At 38.3% G+C, this 20,561-nt stretch overlaps 1 protein-coding gene across 1 annotated transcript in view; it reads right to left on the reverse strand.

The window, feature by feature from the left end:
• The window catches only part of MYOF (myoferlin), a 182,985-nt gene extending 165,522 nt beyond the window's left edge, over nt 1-17,463 (reverse strand). The window contains exon 1 of the mRNA XM_049764380.1: nt 17,316-17,463. Within this exon, the coding sequence (XP_049620337.1) occupies nt 17,316-17,403 (88 nt within the window). The 5' untranslated portion in view covers nt 17,404-17,463. The remainder of the gene's footprint in view (nt 1-17,315) is intronic.
• Between the last annotated feature and the right edge of the window lie 3,098 nt (nt 17,464-20,561).

Below are 20,561 nucleotides of genomic sequence, written 5' to 3' on the forward strand. Positions count from 1 at the left end.
GGATTACTCCTGGCTCTGTGCTCAGAAATCACTCCTGGCAAGCTCAGAGTGTCATATGAAATGTTGGGGATTGAACCTGGGTCAGCTGTGTGCAAGGCAAATGCCCTACCTGTTGTGCTATTGCTCTAGCCCCTTTGCTCAGTTCTTAATGATAGTAAGCTCTCATCATCCACGTATTCTAAAATAATGACAATACCTCCTTTTCAGTATTTTTAACTCATGGAACTCAGAATTCACTGAATCTATAGCTCAGCTCTATGCAATGACCAGGCAGTGGCCCTCCCCTCCATGGCTTAATCCCCATCTGATACACAGCCCTTAAAAACAAAACCTGGCAGAACCACCCTTAATCACTTGATGCTAGCTGAGTTCATGTTTAAGAGAAGGAACAGGAAGAAGTAGCAGCAGCAGAGAGGAGGGAGAGAATCAAGACTCTTCCCATGAGGAGGAAAACATTTTTCTTAATATTTTATTTTTCATTTGAAGCATGGTGATTTACAGTACTCTTCAGGGTAATAAAGTTTCATGCATACAGTTTTTCAGAAGCACAAGTAAAAAATAGATATATAAAACTTTTGCATGCAACTTTTATCCCCTCTGGAAAAAAAATCAATCTAATTTGCTTAGAGGAGGAACTGAGTCACTGCTGCGCTATGTCACCACTGTGCTGCTGACTCACAGCTTGGCCTGAGGCTTTCATTTTCATGTGAAAACTCACCCGGGAGAGCTTGGTTTGCCTTTTCCATATTTTTTAAAACTTCTTTTGTTCTGGTCATGTTTTTTCTCTTTCAGACTGCATCCAAATGACACCAACACTCTTATCATTTAGTCAGGGAGGGAGAATTCATAACTGAACATGGTGGTACATTTATGATTTCACTCAAGGGAAGGTAGGGTGTTTGGCTTGTATACAGCTGACCCAAGTTAGATCCTTAGATCCCTGGCACTGCAAATGGTCCTCCAAGCCCTGCCAGGAATGATTCCTGAGCCAAGAGTAAGCTAGGAGAGAGAGAGAGAGAGAGAGAGAGAGAGAGAGAGAGAGAGAGAGAGAGAGAGAGAGAGAGAGAGAGAGAGAGAGTAAGAGTACACTGAGGAAGAGGATATGACTCAGACTGTCTACCTGTGGCATGACCTCCAGATTTAAGTTAAAAAGATTTAAATTATCACCAAAATTTAAAGTAGTCTCTGGTGCTGGAGAGAAATACTTATAAAGCTGAAGTGTATGGTTTGCTTGTGGAAGCCCTGAGTTCAATTCCTAACACAATGAGGTCCACTGAACATTGCCAAAGATAGTTTTGTTGGTCTCTGAGCATCTCTAGGAATGGGTTGAAAGATTCCAATACTGCCAGTCCTGAGACCTAAAGGGATGTAGCCAAGCCAAGTATTGCTCATGGCCTTCTCAGCATAACTTGGGAGACTCCAAAATAACTACAGTAATAATAAAGCACATTCTCTTTAATTTTGTTTTACTTAGGCTGATCTTCACCCTTTTCCTAAGGTCCAGATTAGTTGTGCTCTTCCACTGTGCAGTGAGATATAAAGGAACAGGTACTAAGGAGTAGAGAGAAGACCCTGTGCTGTCCAGGACAGTTGACAGTAACTGCTCTTGGTTGAAGGACAGGCCTACCCGAATCCCGAATATGGCTCTCAGTTTATGAATCAATCAAGGTGCTTGATTGGTAAAAAAAATGTTCATTATTCCCCTAACTACCTAACAGAATGAAAATTTGTAGCACTAAGCAAAACCAGGATATATCTCAGAAATATCCTTTCTTGCAGAGAAACTGATCTATATTAGGTCATTACAGCAATTGAGTCTTTAGCACTTGAATTCCCCTCTCCTTGAAGAACCCAATATCTGTCTCATTTAATGAGTCAGAATATATGCCTCCATATTGTCCCACTGGCTTTAGAATCTATATTCACGTAAATTCATCTCATGTATGTAAATAAAGGAATTTTTTTCTCTATATTACTGCTTTGTGTTCATTTCAATGCTCCACCAGTCTGAGATCCAGTGGGATGGGAGGAATTTCCTCTCTTTCAACTTCATGAACAGGTATATTTTAAGCAATTAAAATAAATAATAATTTAAAGCTCAGTTTCTTGACGCATAGCTTCCCACTTCCCTGAGCAGTATATCTAGTGTACTTTCTGAGATGAAGCAATCTTGACCCTCTCCAGGTGGCACCGTGGAAGGTTCTATTATATAACACCACTCCCGATAACTGTATACAGACTTAAAAAGGATATAATAACTAAGTAGCTTCCAATTGACTAAAAATAATAGTAAAATGGTTTGTTTTATTTATCAAATTGACTAGTTGTTTTGAAAAAATAAGAAAACTTGGCCTCTTTTTTAGATTCACAGCTTCACTTAAAAAAAAAGAATAAGAAAAGTCAACTGTCTTTATTTGATTTTTAAACTTCTTATTTCTTTAGGTTCTAAGTTAGCCCCCTCATTTTTCACTTTTGCTTTAATTCATTTTATTAATATTATTTTGGGTTCCCTCAAGTATACTTCAGGGAGACTGGAGATCAGTACCAGCATATCAGGTCACTCATTCAGTGAGATGACCTGAAGATACGGTGTTCATCACATTATTTGAAACCTATATATCTCTTCATATATTTATCACTTATAAAAGTGACTTAAAAAGTGACCACATGTAAAAACCAAGACTGCCAGCTACAGAAGACTGATTAAAACAACAGTGATGGAACAGAACTTCTAGAACTGTAAAGAAAGACTTCATCCTAGGCTCCATACTATGATCTGTGCAAATACCAAGATCTCTAGTTACAGAAGCCTGACGTTATCATTCACAACTGAGCGAAAAGTTTCCAGACACCACAAAAGGACCTAAGGGAGAGTTAAAGAGAATGTATGGAGCCTGTAGTTATTCCTATGACAGTATGCTTCAAGGCTGGAGAAACCCTGTATCTCTTAGACCAAGGGAATTCCCTTTCTATCTCCCCAATATTTACTGTGCCTATGCAAAAGGAGAAGAAGAAGAAGAAGAAGAAGAAGAAGAAGAAGAAGAAGAAGAAGAAGAAGAAGAAGAAGAAGAAGAAGAAGCACAAATTAATTTCTTTTTTTGTTGTTGTTTGGTTTTTCTTTCTTATTTTTGTGCTTTGTTTTGTTTTTATTGTTTGGTTGTTGTCTTTATTGTTGTGGTGCTTTTCAGATTTTATTTGTTTGATTTTTTTTGTATTGTTATGTTTTTTTTCCTTTTCCCCCCTTCTCTTAAATTGACATTTATAGCTGCTAGAAGGACTCCTCCTGTTTTTTGCTTGTTTGATTTTTGCCCCCCTCCCTTTTTTTCTTTCCTTCTAAAAAAACCACATAATATGAACCATCTAGTTCTGCCTCACAAATTGAGGGGGAAATAATGGAAGGAACCAAGTCAAACAGTCGTATGAACATTGAGTAGAAATAAAAAATTATCCAACTTAAACACCAAATCCAAAGCCAATGACAACAGAATCAATACCCATGTTTGCCTTGGGCATTTCCAGGACAGTGTATAGGCCTTTTCCACACAGGGATTCCTGAACCATTGTCATCGGGATCTCAGCATTTGTGGGCAGCATCATGGAATGAACTCACAGCCCTGCACTAGCCAGGAATGTACTTTAAGCCACCACCTTCCTCCAAGTCCTTTCTGCCAGAGATAATTAACTATAAGACTGTTTACATCACTCAGAATAGGCCTCAGCACTGGAATCTAAACTCACAAATTTGCACTATCCAGGAAAGTGATTAAAGCCATAAACTAATTTTCTAGATTGTTAATTTATCATTTTTTGTCTTTTAATAAGACAAAAATCTATAATGTCAAAGTTTGAAGGGCTCTCCAAACTTCCAGTTTCATTCAATACATTGATTAACAGATCTCTACCAGTCTACAGAAACCCTAACGTCCTAAACACTACAAAAACAGTTCTTCAGTGTCTGGCATAAAATTCTCATTCCTTTTGGTTTACTTTAGTTTCTTTGACCTGAGATTTTGAGATTATGACCTGAATAAATAAGAGAAGAAGCCAAAAATCATCAATTCAGTAATTCATGATTTCTGCACAATGAACTAGATTCTAGGAAAGAAACATGGTGCCTGACTTCATCTTTAGGAGAAGACATTCTTGAAGGAGAAGGCAGATAGAAATAAAATTACCAGCAAAAAGTAATATTCTAGTTGGGCAGGAAGATACACCAGTAAGAGCAAAAGCTATAGGACACCTTATCTAGAGTTATTTAAATATCCCAGGATATGCTGCTGGGAGGAGAGAGTGAACTCTGTGTCCAGCCTTATACTGGGAGAAAATATGGCATGAGAGGGATTCCTGGTTCTTTCCTTCTTGGATCATAGAAAAGTTGTGGCTCCCAGTATGATTCTGCACATAGATCAAGACTCCACAAGAGGATATCAGGCTTTTTCTGGCTACTTCACAGACCCTGCCAAGTGAGTTTCCCGTCACGGAAATATTGCTGTGCTGACATTCAAGGCCACACTCTACATAGCTGTGATTCTCACTCTGAGTTAATGACATACATGTGAGATGCCAATCCAAGACTGTGAAAAGATGCTGAGAAGCTATGTACACCCATTAAGAAGGCTATGATACATAGAAAAATAGAAATATACTTTTTAAAATAAAAATTTATAGTCATTGACTAATACATGGAGAAATTGGAATCATGATACATAGCTGGCAACATATAAAAGAGTGTAAGCACTGTGGAGGAAATTGGTGACATTCCCCAAATTAAACGTAGAACTGAAAATTAAACTATCAGGCCTGAGCAGTAGCACAAGTGGTAAGGTGTCTGCCTTGTCGGTGCTAGCCTAGGACGGACAGTGGTTCTATCCCCCAGCGTCCCTTATGGTCCCCCAAGCCAGGAGCGATTTCTGAGCGCATAGCCAGGAGTAATCCCTGAGCATCAGTGGGTGTGGCCTAAAAAGGCAAAAAAAAAAAAAAAAAAGGAAAGAAAAGAAAATTAAACTATCAATTTCACTTCTAGGAATATAGTCATAAGAATTGAGTGAGAACTAGAGAGATAGTTTAAAGGGTTAGAGCACATACTTTGTATGCATGTTTGATCACCAGATCCATATAGTTTTTGAGCACTGCAAGAAGTGACCTTCAAATGCAGATAGGGGAGCAACTCCTGAGCACCACTGGATATAAACCCTCTTTAAAATTTTTTGGGAAAGGACTGTTGACCTGCAGGGGCAAGAGCAACTGTGAGCTGTGGGTGGCATTTGAGTAAAAAGTGCCATTTTGAACAGAACTGAGAGAAGTGTGTCCAAAAAAGAGTAGAGCCAGGAGAAGAAAAAGGACTGCTGACCTGCAGCAGCTAGAGTGGCTGTGGACTGTGCATGGTGCTTGGAATAAAAAGCCCACTTTGAACTAAATTGAGGTGAGTGTTTCCAGACAAGATTATGGCCATTCCACTTCTTTCTGTCTGCATTTCTTCTAGTTAAAGAACTCCACCACAACACATAACCACAAAGGTACAATGAGAAAGCAATACAGAACCCCACTGCATTAGTGAATGAAAATAGTGGTTCTGAAGACTCAGCTAACATCAGCCCCCTATAAGCCTTTCTGATCAGGACATTAGAGAGGAAATGTTACGGATGTTAAAAGAACTCAAAGAAACCATGGAGTGGACACTCAACAAGATGCAAAAGAAAATAAAAGTAGAAACGAGAAAACCTCAAACAGAAATATTAGGACTGAAAAACTTTGTAGGTGAAATGAAAACTTCACTGGAAAGCATCACCAGAAGAGTAACAGCTGCTGAGGACAGATTCAGTGAGATGGAAGATGAGCTGCATAACATCTCCAACAGAGGAAGTTGGAAAAAAAGCCTTAAAATAAGTGAACAGAAGATAAAAATAATTATCAAAATAAGTGGGGGCCGGAGAGATAGCATGGAGGTAAGGCATTTGCCTTTCATGCAGGAGGTCATCGGTTCGAATCCCGGCGCCCCATGTGGTCCCCCGTGCCTGCCAGGAGCAATTTCTGAGCCTGGAGCCAGGAATAACCCCTGAATAACTGCCGGGTGTGACCCAAAAACCACAAAAAAAAAAAAAAAATAAGTGAACAGATACAATAGAATTTTGGGATAAATTATTCAACAGGAACAACATAAGAATCATTGGGGTCACAAATAAGAAAACCCCTAGAAAGAAGCAACAGTCAAAGACATAATCACTATGAAATTCCCAAAGCTAAATAATACTTGCACTCATATCGTGGATGCCCAAAGAGTACCAGCTAAGAGATCCAAATAAAAGTACCCCAAGGCATATCTTAGTCACAATAGAATATTAAAGACAGCAAGGTCAAAAAGGGAAATTACTTTCAAAGAAGAATTTTAGCAGATTTATCACAATCAACCCTCCAGGCCCAAAGGCAGTGTGGGATATAGTAAAAAAAAAAATCAATGAAATGAACACCTCATCAATAATACTTCATCCATCAGACTTTCTTTCATTCAGGCTTGAAGGGCAATACGAAGCTTCAAGGATAAACAACAACTCAGAAAATTTACATATTCAAAATCAACCTTAAAAGAAGTTTGGATGGGTCTACTTTAATGCAATACAAACTCTACAGAACACACCAAAAGTCTAATATGTTGAGTGAAAGGAGTCAGAGGAAGAGGGATAGATATAGAATAATCTCACTCATTTGTGAGATATAAGTAAAAAAGATAGTATGATAATATCAAAGATAATAGGGCCCGGAGAGATAGCACAGCGGCATTTGCCTTGCAAGCAGCTGATCCAGGACCAAAGGTGGTTGGTTCGAATCCTGTGTCCCATATGGTCCCCCATGCCTGCCAGGAGCTATTTCTGAGCAGACAGCCAGGAGTAACCTCTGAGCACTGCCGGGTGTGATCCCCCCCAAAAAAAAACAAAAATAAAATAAAATAAAAAAAAAGATAATAGAGATAAGGGCAGAAAGACCAGTCCATAGTACGAAACATCTCCCAAATAGTGGCAGAGTACAGTTATGGCAGAGAAGGAACCACTATGACAATGATATTGGAAATGATCACTGTGGACAAGAATCGGGTGCTGAAAAGAGAAAAAGTGATAGGCATGGTACCCCTCAGTAACAGGAAAGCAGACCACAGTGTCTAAAGGGAAGGGGAGAAAAATAAATGTCAGAGTGAAGGAGAGAGAGGAAAAAACTGTCCTCCTCATAGGCAGGTAAGTAAGAGGGTGGGAGGGAAACTGGGTATTGTATAATCCCCAATAGTAGGGAAAGGAGTGGGGGCACAAACAGGAGAGGAAATGAATATCAGGAAATGAAATACCAGGCAGGAGGACAATATTTGAGCTGCTTTACCCTAATGGATTGTTAACATCCCTTTAAGACCAACACGAGTCATTTACCCCTTTCATAGATGAGGAAAAAAGACTCAGATACAGAATTTTCCCCCAGTTAGCTACTCCTGATAAAGACAGTCTGCCCAGTACAATACTTATTCTCATGATTTTTAAATTATTCACATACAGGAAGTCAGGAATTAAATCAGCATTCTCATTAATACTTTCTTGAATCTAAAGTCCACAGCCCTGGCATCCTAATGCCTAATGCCAAGCAAGGTGAGAAAGCCTAGATCGTGTGCTTTCCAAATGCTGTTCTTGAACTGTTCAAGAGTGTACACCTTTACTCAACAGAGGAGCTGTATGATAGAAAGCACACACTAGTGACTAGTGCCATGGCCTGATATTCATATATGCGCTATGCACTACAGCCCTTTGAATCTTACACCTGTAGATTTTCAACATAAAAACTAGCAGCCTCACATCCTCTTTGCTAGAACAAAGAAGGTGAAAACTAAAACAGCGGATTACCATGAGGTGGCAGGTGCTAAGAATTGTTTATGCTGCTTGTTTAGAAATGTATGAAGTGGTTCATTGCCAAATCTTATCCACAAAGCAAAGCACAGAAGAGAATATTAAATGCAATTCTTCCTGAAAGGAGATTGGCCTTTCAATGGTTCCTTTCAGGACCAGGAATCAGTGACTGTGATATTTCTAAACTTCTGCCAACTCTTGCTTCCATAATCAGTATTTAAAAAGCAAAAGATTTATACGAACTGAAGAGAAACTAGAGTTGCCATGATCAGAATTAAAAATGTGTATTCATTATCAAGGGTGTACATAGTGTTGCCAAAGGTTTAAATATCCCTCCATGCCTTCTTTTAAGCATACTCCCAGGTAAAACCGATGAAGAAACATATCAGGAAATCCAATGCATAAAAATGCCTTCACCCCTAGACACACCTTCAGGGCATAGCAGAAATAAAAATGTGCAGGAGGGGAAAGAACATAAGCCATGTTACTTCATAACTAAGACTCAGCAGTGGATTTAGAAAGAACAGAGACTGCAGAATGTGCCTGTGGGAATTGAATTCTCCCTGCTGCAATACAGGGAGTGGTCACTTTCTTTAGGTGGTGCCTCTAAACCCTGTTCTCCCGGAAGTGACAGGAATGACTCAGTAAATTAAACACTTTTGCCTGCCTGAATGCTTTGTAAATACAATACAAACATATTACTGTACTTACAAAGTGGTTCTATGGATGCCACAGCAAGGCAGGATGGCTTCTCTGAACTGCTAGAAATCTTCCGAACAACTCCCCATCTCTTCTCACTCAAGTGTGAATGAGACCACTGATTTTCTCTCTCTCTCTCTCTCTCTCTCATCCCTTTTTTACTTTCAGACACTGTGATTTACAATACTGTTTCTAAATGGATATCATGCACATAACTTTATCTCTTTTCAGCACACAGTTCTTGTCTACAGTCATCATTTCCAACTATCATTGTCCTAGTAGGTCACTGATTTATTTGTTAGTTTGTTTTGTTTTGGGCTGTATCTGGCAACACTCAGAGTTTACTTCTGGCTCTGACCTCAGAAATTATTCCTGGCAGGCTCGAGAGGACCGTATGGGATACCAGGGTTCAAATCCGGTTGGCAGCATGCAAAGCAAATGCCCTACCTGCTATGCTATCACTACAGCCCAGACTACTGATTTTTATTCCCATCATTGTACTTTATTTTTTAATGGATTCTCATAGCTTTTCTGCTAATTGAAAAAGTTTTTTTAATTTTAGAAAATTTAACTATAAATTTTCAAATAGCCAAGTAGTCTTTGCTTAAAAATATATAGTTAGGAGAGAGAACAACACTGGTGGTGGGAATATCTCTTATTCAATGTCACTATGTATTTTAAATATTACTGTGAAAGACTTGTAATTCATGTTGATCACAATAAAAATTATTAAATATATATATAGTTAGAAAAGTATTATATAAGTCACAGAGTTGAGGTATCTCTACAGATGAATCTTTTCAGATAAAACATAATCTTATTTTTTAAAAAGAAAAAATGAGGGGCCGGAACAGCAGTGCAGAGATAGGACATTTGCCTTGCATGCAGCTGACCTAGGATGGACCATGGCTCTATTCCCAGCATCCCATATGGTCCTCTAAGGCAGGAGCGATTTCTGTGCACATAACCAAGATTAACCCCTGAGCATTGCCAGATGTGGCCTAAAAACAAAAACAAAAAAAAAAAAAAAGGAAAAAAAAAAAGATTCTCAGAAGAGTTATGAAGGGTTGACTGAAGACTATAAAGTTGTAATTAACGGGTGTGTGTTTTAGAAATAATGTTTTTGGGGCTGGAGAGATAGCACAGCGGTGTTTGCCTTGCAAGCAGCTGACCCAGGACCTAAGGTGGTTGGTTTGAATCCCGGTGTCCCATATGGTCCTCCGTGCATGCCAGGGGCTATTTCTGAGCAGATAGCCAGGAGTAACACCTGAGCATCGCCTGGTGTTAATAATAAATAAATAAATAAATAAATAAATAAAAATAATGTTTTTGTGCATAAGGGCATAGGTGTTATCAAGAGAAATCTTTGGATCAAACAAGAGTTAAATTTCCCAAATGTCTACACACAGAGAAATGGATCAAGCAGTTGAGCCAGGCCAGAGAGATTGAATAGTGGGTAAGGTGCTTGTCTTGCCTGAGGTTGATCTTCATCTTCCATAGGGTTCCCAAAATCCTGCCAGGAATGATCCCTGATCCCTGAGCACAGAGTCAGGAATAAGCCTTGAGCATTGCTAAATGTGCCCCAAATAACTATAATGGAATACTATGTACCTATAAGTAAAAATAAAATTGTGCAGTTCACAGCAATGAGGATGGAACTAAAGGGTGTCATATTAACTGAAATTGAGGGAAAAGAACAAAATGCAGTAATGTTAACAGTAAGACCACGAACTTTACCACTATTGTAAGCATGTTACCTAAAATACACATACATATATATGAAATATATTTGCATCTATATTTTCTGAGTTTATAAGTTTATTGGAAGGCAATTCTAAATATGTGTAGGATTTTACTCCAAACTGTGTCCAAGTGAAAAGTAACAGGCATCTGGAAAAATAAGTAATAACATGTTCCTCATTTGTGGACCATCTGAACAATAGCTGCTGCCACGCCGCAAGACAAAGATCTGTTCAGGGCATGAAGCGAGAGAAAACTCTGGCTAAGGGAATGGAAGACATGAATGAATGGTGTGAGGAAATGCTACTGTGTGCAGAAGTTGATTTGTAAGAATATAGCACTGGGCTGGAGAGATGCATGGAGGTAGTGCGTTTGCCTTGTATGCAGAAGGATGGTGGTTCGAATTCTGGCATCATATATGGTCCCCTGAGCCTGCCAGAAGCAATTTCTGAGCATAGAGCCAGAATGTAACCCTAAAACTAAAAAATAATACAGCATTGACGTATTATAAAATAAAAAACCAATATGAGTATTCAAGAAGTTCCCTCTCAGTCTTTCCAAAACATGATGTAGAAGTGAGAGGTAAGTTGAAGAGAAAACAGAAGTCAATGGCAATAGTCATCAAAACCATCTTTAAAAGAAAGAGTAAGAGGGACCGGGTAGGTGGCGCTGGAGGTAAGGTGTCTGCCTTGCAAGCGCTAGCCAAGGAAGGACCGCAGTTCGATCCCCCAGCGTCCCATATGGTCCCCCCAAGCCAGGGGCGATTTCTGAGCACATAGCCAGGAGTAACCCCTGAGCGTCAAACGGGTGTGGCCCAAAAACCAAAAAAAAATAAATAAATAAATAAAAGAAAGAGTAAGAAAAATAAAGCAACACAAAAATGCCAGGGAAATCTTCAGAACCACATTTAATTCATGTAGATAAACACACTGCAGCACGGTGGCTCAAGAAGAATAGAGATTACCATCTGCATGTCTCTAGTTGGCAAAAAAGAAAAAAAAAGTTGAAAGTATTTAAACAGGGCCCGGAGAGATAGCACAGCGGCATTTGCCTTGCAAGCAGTTGATCCAGGACCAAAGGTGGTTTGTTCGAATCCCGGTGTCCCATATGGTCCCCCATGCCTGCCAGGAGCTATTTCTGAGCAGACAGCCAGGAGTAACCCCTGAGCACCGCCGGGTGTGGCCCAAAAACAAAAACAAAAACAAACAAAAAAGAAAGAATTTAAATAAGAGTGTTGATAGTAGTATCTTCCAGTAGCAAAAATAAGAAAGTGATAAGAAATAGAAAAGGCAAGGTGAGAATTTTCACTTTTTAGTTGCAGAACATCTTCTGATGGCTAGTTTTTTTATTTCATAGATGTCATTTTTATTTAAAAGTCTAAAATTATTTTAGCATTTAAACTTTTTTTAAGAAAAAAATTATCCCTGGGGGAATTATAACCTTTTAAAATTGAGAGAAAATGCAGAGGTCTGCCTAATCTCATCTCAAAAGAATTCAGCTTTACAACCTAAGGGTCTGTATGTAGGCAGACTCACAGGAAAACAGCAACCTGTGACTAGTAGACACTAAACCTAATGAGTCACAAACCTAATGACATGAAAAACTGAATAATCTTTTAAAGTTTCCATAAACCATTATTATACTAATATCATACATCAGGGACTGAAATAATGCCCAAATCCTCAGGACTTCAGGCAGGTCCTGAGAAGTTCAGGAGCAAGCTTTAGAAAGAAGTTGGACACAAAAGATAGATCAACTCTAAACCAGTTTATTACTATACTCCTCTCCTATAGCTGGACTCCATGTTCATGTCCCAGCTATATTCCAGTGGAGCTGAACAGAGATGAACATAGCATATGAACATAGATCAACATAGCATTCTCATTAGCACATCTTCACTTACTCATCTTCACCCTGTCTTAAAGCTCGAAAAAAGTTGCTTACTGCTCTAACTCTGCTGCTTTATGTACTTAAGAATTAACAAGTGGGGTCTAGAGCACTAGTACAGCTGATGGGGAGTTTGCTTTGCACCTGGATGACCTAGATTCTATCCCCAATACCCATCTGGTTCCCAAAGTCCACTAGAAGAAGTGAGTGCAAAGCTAGAAATAAATCTTGAACACAGCTAGGTTTGACCCAAAATAAAACAAACAAGCAAACAAAAAGAGTAAACATGCTATACAGTTCAGTAAATGCAGGAATTTACCTTGATCTTCTGTTAGGACATTTAACCTTTTACTCTCCCTACTCTACCCTACTCCGTGGCATAGAACACAACTGGTTTTGCTCCACTTTTCCTCTATTGTGATAATTATGATATAAATACTCTCAGTTCCATCAGAATTTGATGATACTTATGTTTAACCACTGCTCAAAGTTGGGTCACACACCTGGAAAGGGCTTTCCATCATTCATCAGTGTTAAAATCTCTGGGATAGACTGAAGCAAGAAAGGAAAATGTCATATTCTCATCACTTTCCCCAACTTTAAATTGTACTACAAAGCAATAATCATTTAAACAGCATGGCACTGGAATAAAGACAGACCTTCATACCAATGGAAAAGACTTGAATATTCAGGGAATGATCCTTAGACTTACAATCAGTTAATCTTTGATAAAGAGGCAAAACCACAAAATGGAGCAAGGAAAGCCTCTTCAACAAGTGGTGTTGGGACAACTGGTCAGCCACATGCAAAAAAGAAAACTCAAATCTCTTTCTAACACCATGCACAAAGGTTAGATAAAAATTAATTCGAGACCTTGGTATTAGACTCAAAACTATAAGATACATAGAAGAAAATGTAGGCAAAACACTCCATGACATTGAAACTAAAGGCATCTTCAAGGAGGAAACACCACTGTCCAAACAAGTGGAAGCAGAGATAAACAAATGGGATTACATTAAACTGAGAAGCTTCTGCACTTTAAAGAAAATAGTGATTAAGTTTAAAAGGTCACCCACTAAATGGGAGAAACTATTAACACAACACCCATCAGATATGGGGCTAATATTTAAGATATACAAGGTACTGACAACTTAACGAGAAAAAAAAATCTAACCTCATAAAAATTGGAAGAAATGAACAGATTTCCTCAAAGAAGAAATACAGATGACCAAAGACACATGAAAAATTGCTCCATATCACTAATCATTAGGGAGATGAAAATCAAAACAACAATAGATATCATCTCATACCACAGATATTAGCACACATCACAAAGAACAAGAACAACCAGTGCTGGCTTGGATGTAGGGAGAAAGGAACTCTCATTCACTGCTGGTGGAAATGTTATCTAGTCCAGCCTTTTTTGAAAACAATATGGATATTCCTTAAAAAAAAAAAAAAACAAAAAAACCGGGGCAGGGCGGTGGCGCTAAAGGTAAGGTGCCTGCCTTGCCTGCGCTAGCCTTGGACGGACCGCGGTTCGATCCCCCGGTGTCCCATATGGTTCCCCAAGCCAGGAGTAACTTCTGAGTGCATAACCAGGAGTAACCCCTGAGCGTTACTGGGTGTGGCCCCCCCGCAAAAAAAAAAAACCTGGAAATTGAGCTCTCATATGATCCAGCAATACCACTCCTAGGGACTTCCCCTGGATCACAAAAACACAATACAATAATTCCTTCTGCACTCTTATGTTCAGAGCAGCACTATTTACAATAGCCAGAATCTGGAAATATCCGAAATACCCCAAAACAGATGAATGTCTAAATAAACTGTGGTGTGTATATATATATATATATATATACCAATGGAATACTATGCAGCTGTTAGAAGAAATAAAATCATGAAATTTGCTTATACATGCATGGATTTGGAGACTATTATGTTGATTGAAATAAGTCAGATGAAGAGAGATAACTATATAATAATCTCACTCTTTTGTGGGATTTAAGAAAAATAAAGACTGTATAATAATAATAATACCCAGAGACAATAGAGATGAGGGCTGGAAGGACCAACCCATGATAACAGTCTTAACACAAAGAGTGGTAAGTGCAATTAGAGAAATAACTACACCAACAGCTACCATGACAATATAGAGAAATACAATGCCTGTCTTGAAGACAGGTGAAAAATGGGGGGCAATGGTGGTGGGAAAGTTGCAGTGGTGAAGGGGACCGTGCATTTTATGGCTGAAACCATATTACGAACTAATTACAAACATATTTGTAACCATTGTGCTTAAATAAAAAAAGTTATTTTTTTTGTTTTTGGATCACACCTGGCAGTACTCAGGGGTTACTTATGGCTCTATGCTCAGAAATCGATGCTGACAGGCTTTGGAACCATATGGAATCCTGGGATTCGAACCACAGTCTCTCCTGAAATGGTTGCGTGCAAGGCAAACCCCCTACCATTGTGCTATCTCTCCAGCCCATAAATAAAGAAATTATTTTTAAAAATTAAAATAAACAAAAAGAAAAAATTAACTGTATCATGAAGAATCTTGTAACCACAGTGTTTTGTTTTAAAAACTAAAAAAATAAAATAAAATAAAGAAAAAATCATATTCATTATCATGTGGCCCTAGAACCTAAGTTTAAATAAACAGTATCTTTTTTTTTTTTACCATGCTGAAGGCAGATGTTCAGTACATGGAAGTATAAAATTACGGATCTTAAAGGGAAAACAACCTCAGTAGATTAGTCATCATTCCCCAGCTGGGAAAATTAAAAATCAGGTGGTTAGATCTGTTCATAGGATACATAGTTTGTGTTGCCTAGAATTCAGATGTTTCATGTCCAATTTCACAGTTGTTCTACTGAGAACTTATGATGAATGAATGGTATTGCTATCCAATTTCTACAATCAAAGAGGACTAGTAAAAAGAATAAAACTCCATAATATGGTAAATTATTCATATAGAGTCTATTTCTTAATTTAACATAAGTTTTGTTTGTTTGTTTATTTTGTTTTTTGGACCACACCTAGTGATGCTCAGGGGTTGCTCCTGGCTATGCACTCAGAAATCACTCCTGGGTTGGGGGACCATATGGGACACCAGGGATCGAACCGCAGTCCATCCTGGGTCAGCTGTGTGCAAGGCAAACACCCTATAGCTGCGCTATCACTCTGGCCCCATTTTTAACATAAGTTTTATACTTTCAATCACATGTCTGTATTTATAGTTCTGATTTTAGTCAATTAAAAAGTTTCACCCATCTATACCATTCTAGACAAAAAAAAATCAAACTTCAATATATAAGCTATAATTTAATTTTCTAATTTCTTTATCATAGGTCTTGCCTCAAGTAATGACATCACAAAGTTAAATCCCATAATGTTTTTTATCCCCGTTCTCCCCGTCCCTAAATTCCATAGTTTTTTATGTCTTCATGTGTTAATAGTGATGGGCATAAAATTTTCATGTTATAATATAGTTATTTCAAGAAAAAATATTTTAAAAAATAAAACATGTTACTGAGTACAGATGTAGCATAACTGCAGAATAATCAGTAATAAGATTCTCAAATCATGTTGTTCCATCTTAAGGATGGAAGGATAGCTCAATGGGCTGAACGCATGCATCACATATTGGAGGACTGAATTTTATTCCCAGTATGGCTTGACTCCTCAAGCACCATCAGGAGTGACCCACTAAATATAGAACTGGGATGAACCAATTAGCACTGTTGAGTGTGGTCAGAAACCAAAACCAAAAATAATTTGTCAAAAATAATACCATCCCTGCCTATCATTTGGGGGACAAGATTGGTCCTCTAAATGACCTCAGGCAAATGAGTATTTCTCCCAGATGTCATTTTTTTAAATCAAACCATTATTTTATAGTTGTTTGGGAGGGTAAAGCCACACCCTGCAGTGCTGAGGGGTTACTTCGGCTCAACACTCAGAAATTGCTGAGGCTCAGGGAACGATATGGAATGCTGGTTCCTGAGCCCATCAGGGTTGGCTGCGTGCAAGGCAAATGCTCTACCACTGTGCTATCACTCTGGCCCCTTCTTTTTATTTATTTTTATAATTTTGAGCTTTTTTACCCCTTATTTTGGTTGTTTCCTTTTTTTCCTACTATCTCTCCAGCTCATTATTTTCTTGTTTACTCTTAAGAAAATGATTTGAAACCGGCAATTTAGAGAGAAAATAGACAATAATAGAAAGGCATCGACAACCAGCAATGGAAATGAGAAGGAGTGCTCCTGGAGGAAGCACAAAGAGTGATCGGGAACCATGTGCCCTCAAGGCTTCCACTTTTCTCAGGATCTTCCTCTTCCTCATCCCTCCCATCTAGAAGTGAGCTGGCAAGCTTATCAACAGCGTTGGACAAACAGAAAATGATAAAGCTCCTAGATGAGCTTTGCCGCACCACTCAAGCCAGAGCAGGCATAATTGTTTACATTGCCTGGGAAGATGCCATCACACCAACTGTGCCTGTCTGTGCTGCAGAGTTATAATTAAATGTCAGAGGAAAATAACCTTTCAGAATGACAATGAGCCTCTTTACTAGGAGCTAAACCCTCTTCATTCATTCTGCAGAAAAGAAAACTGACATCCTGGAGAAATAGCCTTTTGCCTGAGGTCATTTAGAGGGACCAAACCTGTCCCCCAAATGAGAATTACTGTTCAGAGCTTTTTCCTCTCTCAACACTTTGACAACTGAAGAACACAGAGAAAACATCTCAACCTTAAATATGTAAAGAAGTATTACAAAGGCTAGGGTCATAGCACAGTGGGTAGGGTGTTTGCCTTGCATGCTGCCGATCCTGGTTCTATCACAGAAGAAATGTTACTCAGAGATCAACTTTTTCAAAGTCCTCTACCTAGTCCTCAAGTCTTGGAGATAAACCAAAAGCCTGCCAGAGAACTGAGTTCTTGGTTCACAGAAACCTTAACAGTTAACAAGCCCAAGGAAAGGAAAAGAAACTTTTAACAGTGGCCTATGCACAGATTTTTCAGTGACCCCCCCCCCCAAAAAACCAAAGTAACATTCCAAAACAGGAATTGAGGCAAAAAACAAACAAACAAACTTTTCCTTACCCTTGAAAATAACAGACACAATTGGATCTGGTTTCCCAAATTTCGTCTTAGGGATATTGCTGGCAGATTCCACAATCACACGAAGCATGGTTCTTGGAGGGTAGAAAGCAAGTTTGAGCAAAGGGAATGTAGGAGGCTTCGCGCTGGCTCGCGCCCCGGGACGGAGGCAGGCACGGAGGATTCTCCAGGGAAGAGGGGAGGGAAAGGCAGAGGGGTGGAACCCGGGCGGATTGTTGACTGACAGCAAACCCGGAGTCTATGCAGTGCCATAGGCATCTACTTAAGACTTAAGAATTCGGGGAAAGTGGAAGTGAAAAGCCTCGACTGAAAATAATTATGTGCAGCAAATAAAAACAGAAATGGATTTGGAGCTCATAACCGAAGCCAGAGTAGGAGACCACTAAAACATCTCCGTCTTTAAGCAACTAATTAATCCCCAACTGAGTGACTTTTTTTTTATCTTTCTCACTCTTATTAATAATTGCAGATACTTTTTTAAACTTTACTTAGTTGTGTTGTAATTTTCAGTTTTGTCACTTCTGGGTTTCGAACACACCCACTCAGCGACCATTTATACAACTTCTAAAACATAAAAAAAATTAAAAAAATTAAATAATAATAATAAAAAAAAAACCCACCTATATAGTTAAAGTGTGCCCTCTGCAGTGCGACAGTGGAATAACTGAGTTTCTTTCTCGCAAACCTTGGAAGGGTGCAGTGTGGCTTTCCAAAATTGGCTTTAGGGACTGATCCTTTGTCCCGAACAGGACTGATCCAAAACGTGCAAGATTTGCCGTGACTTTGTTTGTTTGTTCGTCTGTTTTTTATTTTTATTTAGTTTAAGAACTGTGATTTACAAAGTTATTACAATAACTTTCATACCTTTGTAATAATAGTTGGATTTTAGGCATATAGTATTTAAAAACCAATCCCACCACTAGTCTCAACTCATATTCAAGAGTTCCGTCATCCCCTAACCCCCAATCCCCAACTCCCTGCTACCTTGATAGGTATCTTACAAAATTTGGTGGTTGCAGCTTAGATCTCATTTTTTCAGTGTTGTTGAGTCTGAACTCTAGCACTACGGGAAGTACATAGAGAAAAATGATAAATCTTGGAATATAGAATATAAAAACTAAATCTTGGAACAGAAACTGTTTATTCTAGAGATGATGTGCAGAATTTTTATGCATGTAATTGTGAATTTTTGCTGTGTATCAATTCATTGCAATATGTTAATTTCAATATTTTATTGAGGACAAAGTGGAAGAGAATTGAAACATGAAGGGTGGGGTATTCTTGTTTTGTTTTGTTTTGCTTTGAGGTCACACCCAGTGGCGCTCAAAGGTTACCCCGGCTCTGCTCTCAGAAATCGCTCCTGGCTGGCTCAAGGGACCATATGGGATGTCTGAGATAGAACCCGGTATGTTCCAGGTCGTCAACTTGCAAAGCTAATGCCCTACCTCTGTATAACACTCCAGCCTTGAGGATACTTACTGAACTGACTTAGCAAGGCTTTTGCCAACATTAATTTTTACAAGAAGGTGCATAAAAGAGTCTAGGAGAAAATTCAGGAGCCTAAAGTTTGGTCAGGCAAAGAATCTTTGTCACCTTGAGGGTGTGTTAAGCAGACTAACCTGGCAGATAAGAATCACAAGAGGAATCCAGTGGTTAGTTGTCAACCAGGTTTATTGTGCTGCAGCACTTCTAAGCAATGTCACCTTAGCAAGTTGCTGGAAACCTACTTTCTCAGTTATCTTTTTTATGAAATGAGAGTGGGAGTATGTCATGAGATAAAGAATTTAATATGAAACCTGGCGCAAATCAAACACTAAATCAAACACAAACATAAGTTTATGCATATTTATTATTTTAGAGCATTTTCAGGTAAGTATAGACTGTTTCTATGCTTTCTATTCTGTTCCATTTTGATTTATTTATTGATCTCTGCACCAAGACTAACCTGCCTTATTTATAGCCTTTTATAAAATATTACAATAAATTCTATTACAATAAATTCTTGTTTTATTTTTAAGTGCCTTGGCTATTTTTGAATTTTTATACACATAGTAGAATCAACTAATCAAATTATAAAATATATTCCTATGTGAAATCTTATTATGAATGAATTTTTGAAATAAAACTTTGAAGACTTGATGTTACTGCAAGATGATCTACCCAAGAATATACTCTATTCTATATAAAGAAATTTCTCTATTTCTAATTAAAGAAAATCTGTTCTTTATATAGATTTTTAAACAGCTCTTAGAAAGTCCTATTATTCATCCTTTAAGGACTTGAACTTACTTCCCAGATATATTTTAACTATGTGTTATGAATACCTTTAATAATCTAAAATCTGAACAAATTAGTAAAATTTATATATAAATGTTCATTACCTATATTCAACAATTAACATTTTGCTTTGATCATTCATCTATTTAGATTTCATGAATAAAATTCTTTTAACTGTTAGCAGTTATCATGAAGTTTCAGTCTTAATTATTAAAGCATGCTTCTCGTTTTCTTTTCTAATAATAATTTTTATTTTGACCAAAGTGGATTACATATCTTTCAGAGTAATATTTTAGATACATAATGACATTGAATCAGGGGAATTCCCACCATCAAAGTTGTCCTCCCTCCACCCTCATTCCCAGCATAAAGCATGCTTCTTGTAAAAGACATTCTTCTACAATTTCACAATAAGATGATTACACCTTATTTAGAGCATCTTATTATGCTAGTATCTAATTATATTAAAATATCTCTTAGTAAAAAAACATCTCTTAGTTTGGGGAATATTTTTAACTCAAGCACAATCAAGCTGTATGCATTGCATTTGTGCATTTGGTTATTTTGTTTCATTTTATTCATTTTTTTTTTTTTGGTTTTTCGATGCACACCCGTTTGATGCTCAGGGGTTACTCCTGGCTAAGCACTCAGAAATTGCCCCTGGCTTGGGGGGACCATATGGAATGCCAGGGATCGAACCGCGGTCCTTCCTTGGCTAGCACTTTCAAGGCAGACACCTTACCTCTAGCGCCACCTCGCCGGCCCCCATTTTATTCTTTTTTGACATATAACAACAGTTGACATATCATTTTTACTTTAAGATATAGTGGGAGATATAACATGAAAGTAGGGCATTTGCTTTGCATGCAGAAGGATGGTGGTTCAAATCCTGGCATTCCATATGGTCCCCTGAGCCTGCCAGGAGCAATTTTTGAGCGTAGAGCCAGGAGT

This window comes from Suncus etruscus, chromosome 17, assembly GCF_024139225.1.
Source record: "Suncus etruscus isolate mSunEtr1 chromosome 17, mSunEtr1.pri.cur, whole genome shotgun sequence".
Lineage (NCBI taxonomy): Eukaryota > Metazoa > Chordata > Mammalia > Eulipotyphla > Soricidae > Suncus > Suncus etruscus.